General features: G+C 40.3%; 1 protein-coding gene across 1 annotated transcript; it reads left to right on the top strand.

Annotated features, from left to right (window-relative positions):
* The first annotated feature begins 436 nt into the window (after positions 1-436).
* LOC147430811 (Cytochrome P450 superfamily protein) lies at positions 437-3842 on the top strand. Its single transcript, XM_086494452.1, has 4 exons — positions 437-702; positions 2173-2352; positions 2575-2716; positions 3616-3842. Exons 2-4 carry the CDS (start codon positions 2230-2232, stop codon positions 3771-3773), a joined length of 423 nt encoding a protein of 140 aa, XP_086350578.1. The 5' UTR covers positions 437-702; positions 2173-2229; the 3' UTR covers positions 3774-3842.
* The last annotated feature ends 2911 nt before the right edge of the window (positions 3843-6753 follow it).

Genomic DNA, 6753 nt, shown 5'->3' with positions numbered 1-6753 from the left:
AATTTCAAAAAATTTCCTAGTATTTTTGGTTTGCTTCTTTGCGAGGAGGACACTCAATCGCTCAATAAAAAAGACAGTTTCGAACACTGCTTCAATTTATATAATTCTAGTTAAACTCGACCTAAATTCTAATGATTTTATCACTTTCACTTGTTTTTTAAAGTTCACCTAGGCTAAGGCCTTTTGATTGCATTTTAAGTAGGTAGTGCAAAGCAAGTTGATACAAAAAAAATAAGGAAAATTTACTCTCACAACTGGGGGAATTTTGGAAAATTTGAAGGGCATTTTGGGAATTTATGACAAATTATGGGGGTACTTTTGGAATTTTTGAAATTTGAGGGGTATTTTGGGAATTTCCACAAATTAGAGGGGTATTTTGGTAATTTTGGTAATCATGTTTCTGTGTATGGGGAAATCTTCAAGACCTGCTCCCCGTTACGGCGATGAGAGCCCTCTTTCCCAGTACATTGACAATACTTGGAGGCCAAGCAACATGGCACAGCTTGTTTTTATTAGTGAATATCATCTTGTTACCTGCAGGATTTGAGAAAAGAACAGTGGGAACGCCAAAGAGATGAGGCCAAGTCCCTTCGGAAAGCTCTGATGACATTCTTGTGACCGGAAGCTCTTCAGGCTTATACTGGCAGGGTCGACAAGAGTGCTCCAAGCTTTCGGGAGGAGAATTGGCATGGGAGGTCGGAGGTGAACGCGTTCCCTCTTCTGAAGCGATTTACTTTCGCATTGTTTTGAAACATAGTATCAAATTACAGGAGTGTTAGCTGCATCAATCTGTTTTGTTGTCCCATAGCAAACTAAAACCAGGGTTCTGGGTCCAAAATTTGAATTTTGCTTTGTTTCACTGGGCACTGTTAGAGGGAAAAAGCAAACTGGAGATTTCTTATTTCTTGCGAAAGTCGGATGCCACAATAGTGATTTACCGATTGTGTCATGACGATGGCCTCCCAAGGATCCTGTTTTTTTTATAAATCTGTGCAAATTAATGGGGTAGACTTGCTTCGTGAATGAATAATTCGTCAAAGGTTAATTGGCAATAACCCTAGGTTCTTATCTGTGTGCGCGCGCGCACGCTAGTCCCCGTGGCGAAGCACAGCAGCGTGAGATGGTGGGTTCAAGCACTGCTTGGTCATCTGCTGATTCGTAATAATGGTGATTAATCAGGATGAACAGTTACGGGATGTGCGCTATGTGCCAATGTAGGCACCTCGGTGATCATCCAGACATATCTGCTTTAATTACACGTTTATGGTTGCATTGTTAATTGGTGGAACCAAACAGAGGGGGAGTCATGGTGCTTAGTTTTGTGTGTTTTGTGCTTGCATTGTTGTGGGTCATTCCATTTGAGGTCTACATAACAAAGTGATACTACTGTAGGTACAAAAGGGAGGAGCAAGAAATGCTTGAGGAACCCTTCAATACAATGGTACATGGCCTATTGCAGTTACCCATTAGGTTGCGTGGGACTCGCTATAGTAGAGCCATAACCGCTGCAAACTTGCTACGCTCCCAATTTCAAGTATGGATTGAAGAGAGAAGGCAAGATCTTACTTTAGGCAAGGGCTCCCCCGCCGAGAATGACATGCTTTCCTGCTTATTGACCTTTGTTCACGAAAACGGTAAACCTTTATCCAATGAGGACATCAAGGACAACATTCTTCTCATGCTCTTTGCTGGTCATGACACAAACACTTGACGACTGCCTTGGTATTCAGATATCTGGCACTAAATCCGGACATTTTTTATGCTGTGTACAGAGGTGATACATTGAATGGCTTTTTTCTGAAGTCTTTGCTCAAGACTATTCAATGGTAATTTTGTCACTCGCCATGTGTGGGCCGTGAAGGGCATGTGCGCATAGTTGCACCCTACAACTACAGTGCTCGAAATAAACATTTTCCAAAAAAACTGGGAAAACCTACACAAAACTAATTATTTGTTAATTTTGTAGGTTTTCTCAAGTTAAAATTTAAAGGTGGATTTCAAAATTTGTAGGTGGGTCTACATTAAACCTAGGTTTTTTTTAAAGCACTGCTAGGTTGAAGCGTTTTTGTATGTGTCATTGCAGAGCATGTGGTTAACTTCTCTAAACAATCACAAGTAGGTAATCTAACTTTGATTCAACTTCTGATATTCTTTTTTTAAATAAATGCTTAGAAAACAAAGAGATTCTAGAAGCCTGATGCTCCACTAAGCTGGGCCGATACTCAAAAGATGAAGCTATTTTGGAGAGTGGTTCAAGAGACGTTGAGGTTGCATCCCCCGGCGCAAGGTTCGTTCAGAAAAGTCATTCAAACCTTTGAGTATAACGGGTTCAGGATTCCAAAAGCTTGGAAGGTAATGAAGATAACTCTTTCATTTCTTGTGAAGGTTCCATTTCTTGATCTGATAACTCTGCCTTATAAATGGAATCTTGTGCCACATCACAGTTTTAGTATCACATGCTTGGCATGCCAACCGTCCATAACTAAGTTTGCATGTGTAAAGTTTCCTAATTTGCATGTCTTGTGCAAATGCATGGCTCATCAATTGTCGATGTCGATGTTGATACTTGTGTAGTTGCATTGGTCTGTCAACTCAACCCGTTGCAATGCCAAGTATTTCAAGGAGCCAGACAAATTCGATCCATCACGTTTTGAGGGAGAAGGGCCAGCCCCTTACACTTTTATCCCTTTTGGAGGGGGCTCTAGAATGTGCCCAGGTATTGTATGTGTGTGTGTGTGTGTGTGTATGAGAGAGAGAGAGAGAGAGGTGTCTGGGCTTAACTTTATTAGATAGTTAGAAATTCTAAAATGAGATGTGAGGAAAATTTGTTAAATATGTAAAATATGAGGTCTATTTTTCAAAGGTTTCCCACTTGCCCCATGATATGCACTATGCATGTGATTGGCTAGGCTTACAAGGGTCCAATCAAATTCAAGGATGAGCTACAAGGAGGGGTAGACCAAAGCAAGTTGGGGGGGTATACTCTCTCTCTCACACACTCACATGCTCTCATTCTCACATGCTTGGGGGAGATGTGAGGAAATTTTGTGTAAATGTGTAAAATATGCGGTCTTTTTTTCAAAGGTTTCTATTGAGAATTTCCTTGAAGGGGTTTGTGTATGTCCCGGTGTATGTCTAGGAAAAAGGTTATTCCCGAACATTAGTAAAATCCATTTCAACTCAGAACATATATATGCGTGTGTGTGTGTGTGTGTGCGCGCGCGCGCACACGTGTGCACACAAAGATGTATTAATATATGTGCGTGCACGTGTGCGTGTCTATTGCGCTTTAGAGCTGTAAAAGCTACGATCACAATGTGCTACAAAGGACTAAAATTAAAAGAAAGAACGGTGCTTGGGCCTCTTTGGGAAGGGCAGAGGTGAGCTCTATTAGAGGGGAGAGAGAGGAAGCCCTCAAAACGTAAGGACCTAGACTCAGAAAGAGAACATCGTTTAAAATGTCAAACTATCTATAGTGTACTCTCCAAATGGCAGTTTTTGAAATTTATCCATACAATGTTAAGGCTATCTAAAGTTATATGTGGTAAGAGGGGGAGTGTCAAAATTCATTTCCATGCCTACACCATTATACTTAATAATATTACAATTTCTCAGGAAATGAATTTGCTCGCATGGTGATCATGGTTGTGCTTCACCACGCTGTCATACGCTTCTCATGGACTCTTGTGGATCCCCATGAGGTTATTATTGTGGATCTCATGCCTTTTCCCAGGAAAGGCCTTTCCATCAACCTTGTTCCTCGCTATGTATAACGCAAGAATCATGTTGTGAAGCACACTTCTGAAGAATTTTCTCATCTGTAGCTAGTAACATTGTTTTAGCATGATTTGCACAGCTCTATATATATATATATATATATATATATATATATATATATATGAAGGAGTAGGGAATGGTCGTGCAGTGACCATTCCCTGAAATCGTGCAGCGACCATTCTCTGAAATAACGGGCGACCACATGGCGACCGGGAGCCATGGTGGGAGCACGTTTTTCAGGGAATGGTCATTGTATGACCATTCCCGGCCGTCACAAGTCGGGGGGAGGGGGCCAGCTACGCGGTTCCAGCTGCTGAGGTGGCAAGATTGTAGAGCAACTGACAGTGCAGACAGCAGCAGATATTTCGTGCAGACATGCAGATAGTTTTACAGGTGACGTCTTTACAGCAGATACTCCAGATGCTGACGTGTTTACAGCTTGTTGCATTACGTATGCTGACCTGGAGTGGCACGATTGGCTTGCACTGTACTGGTTCCGGGAGCTGACGTGGTGGCCATCCGTCGACTGCTTGCTGGGATTCCTGCTCAGAATCGACAGTAGATGGAGGGCTCAGATCCGTCGATTGCTTGCTGGGATTCCTGCTCAGAATCGACAGTAGATGGAGGGCTCAGATCTGCTGCCCCCCAACCCCCGACTGTGACGGATATCCAATCAACCCTAGGTCGCACGTTTGTCTCTTGCACACTTCCGGGTTCTATCTGTTCCTTTGATTTGATGGGCTTGAAAATTGTAAATCTAGTTGTAAATCATGTAAATCTATAGCTTGAAGAATGTATTGCCATCGTTATTGAGACCAATGTTGGACATTCTTAGAAATTGCAATCTTAGACGTACTAGCTCTATTTTAAAATGAAATTGATGAAGGGTTCTCCATTCACTCGCATCTTTAGACATCACAAGTCGCTATCTTTATTTTCAAGGTTTCAGTTTTTGTTCACTGTTTTTTTTTTTTACATGTTGAATTCTAGAGCATTTTCTTGTAGTTTTTGAAGCATTTTTACTAAAAGGTTGAACATGTAATTCAATTATTTATCACATTTTCTTCCCTAATCCTACATTGGTATCTATATTCTTCATTGTGCATGCCCACTATCAAGACATATCACATGCATTCCATGGATGATTTTGGAACTTCTTCCCACTTAATTATGGATTAAATGGACCTTTTTTTTCTTAAAATTTAAACTTCTCTAAAGTCAAGTGTAAAATACTTGTTAGTCTAATAAGTTTTGCATCCTTTCAAGACTATGTTTTCATCATTAAGTGTGTTTATGATTGGGGTTTTGTCCAAAACATTCATTTTTGAAATTAGGCATGATATGTAAGAGTTATGTATATGTATATTTTATGTTTTTGATCTTAGGGAAAAAGGAAAGTTTTTCGAAGCCCCTAATTTTAGGAAAAAAGATGTAGAATAAGAGTTATGTATATTTTATGTTTTTTGTCTTGGGGAAAAAGGGAAGTTTTTCGAAACCCCTAATTTTACGCTTGTATGCAATTGTAGCTAAAAGCAGAGGATGACTAAAGTTGACTGTGTGAAAAGTGGAGATGCAGGGGACGTGCGGCCGAAATTAGCGATGCATGAAGTAAGCATGCGCCAAAAATAACGCATAGAGCAAATAATCTCAAGAAGAGAATTTCTTTGCACAAGAAAGAGCACTCCTTGTGTAGAGAGCTACCATCTTTGAGAAAAGTGTAGTCATCTCTCAATTTAAACAAGAGGACCAAGCATTCTTAGAGGTTTACTAAGCTACAATTATCATTAATTTTAAAATCCCAAACATCATCTCCTTACATGGAAACATGAATGCTCAGATGCTTTGCATTAACCATGTAATGGAATGCAAAGACTCCCACTTGCCCCATGAATTTCTAGTATCTATAGGGAAAGATAATAAAGATCTCGTGCTTGACTAATTGCTAGCAGACCATGACTTTCTTGACCAAAGCAAGAGACTTTGGCGTGGCTACATAGGTGTTGGGTGTTGGCCAATGGGCAAAGTGAGCAAGCAATGCATACTTCATGAATACGTGGCAACTATTGGGAAAAACAAGGTGCATTTGAAGAGAAGAGTGTGCAAGGCATGTAGTGCGTACACACACACACACACACACACACACACAACATGAGGGATGCATCGAGCCATCAATCGGTGAGGTCGGGGCTAGTAGCCTACCAATCAAAGCTCTTAAGTGTTGAGTACATGCAAGAGATTGTTGGAGTAGCAATGCATGAGATTGAGCCAATCGAAACGAGGGGTGATGGAAGTAGTGTGGGTTGAAGCAAGATCACATTGCTTGCCTTCTCTTGCATTCTATTCTTTTATTCTGCTCAAGAATAGCTTCACCTTGCATAATTTTGATATACATATATACATATACATGTGTGTGTGTGTGTGTGTGTGTGTGTGTGTGTGTGTGTGAAATTTTGATATACATATACATATATACATATATATGTGTGTGTGTGTGTGTGTGTGTGTGTGTGTGTGTGTGTGTGTGTGTGTGTGTGTAATTAGTTAAAAAATGCCGCAAATTACAAAAATTTGTCAAATGTACAACAATTGGTTTCGTTAAGCTTTGAAGCGACTTTTTTTCATGCATCTTTTCCAATATCTCTTTCGAACATCCCATTTTGAACAAACCAAAAATAAATTTCATTTACATGCCATGTGTATTAAATTTTGAAAAATTCCAGCATCATTTAGTGCATAATCAAGTATAGTAATTTTTTTTAATGTGTTGCCAGGTTTCCTAAAGGTTAGCTAGCCTAGTTTTGGATTCGCTTATGCGTCCCTAGGTTCCGTAAAGGTTACCTAGCCCAATATGAGCTACTCACGAATGGTGGAATGTCCAAAAAACTCTTTCTGTGGCACCTAATGCCCACGGGATAAAAAATGACCCAAAAATATCACTAGTGTGTGTGCACGCGCGTGCGTGCGCGTGTACGCTTT

This window comes from Adiantum capillus-veneris, chromosome 21, assembly GCF_014529385.1.
Source record: "Adiantum capillus-veneris isolate H3 chromosome 21, ASM1452938v2, whole genome shotgun sequence".
Classification (NCBI taxonomy): Eukaryota; Viridiplantae; Streptophyta; class Polypodiopsida; order Polypodiales; family Pteridaceae; genus Adiantum; species Adiantum capillus-veneris.
Note: the sequence above shows the minus strand (reverse complement) of the source record. Positions and strands in the feature narration are given on the sequence as shown.

What these genes read in the sequence shown, in the direction of transcription:
- LOC147430811 (XM_086494452.1), top strand. Translation starts at nt 2,230, where the DNA reads ATGAAGCTATTTTGGAGAGTGGTTCAAGAGACGTTGAGGTTGCATCCC. An exon ending in GGATTCCAAAAGCTTGGAAG is followed by an intron (nt 2,353 to 2,574) that starts GTAATGAAGATA and finishes ATACTTGTGTAG; the next exon opens with TTGCATTGGTCTGTCAACTC. An exon ending in GGGCTCTAGAATGTGCCCAG is followed by an intron (nt 2,717 to 3,615) that starts GTATTGTATGTG and finishes ACAATTTCTCAG; the next exon opens with GAAATGAATTTGCTCGCATG.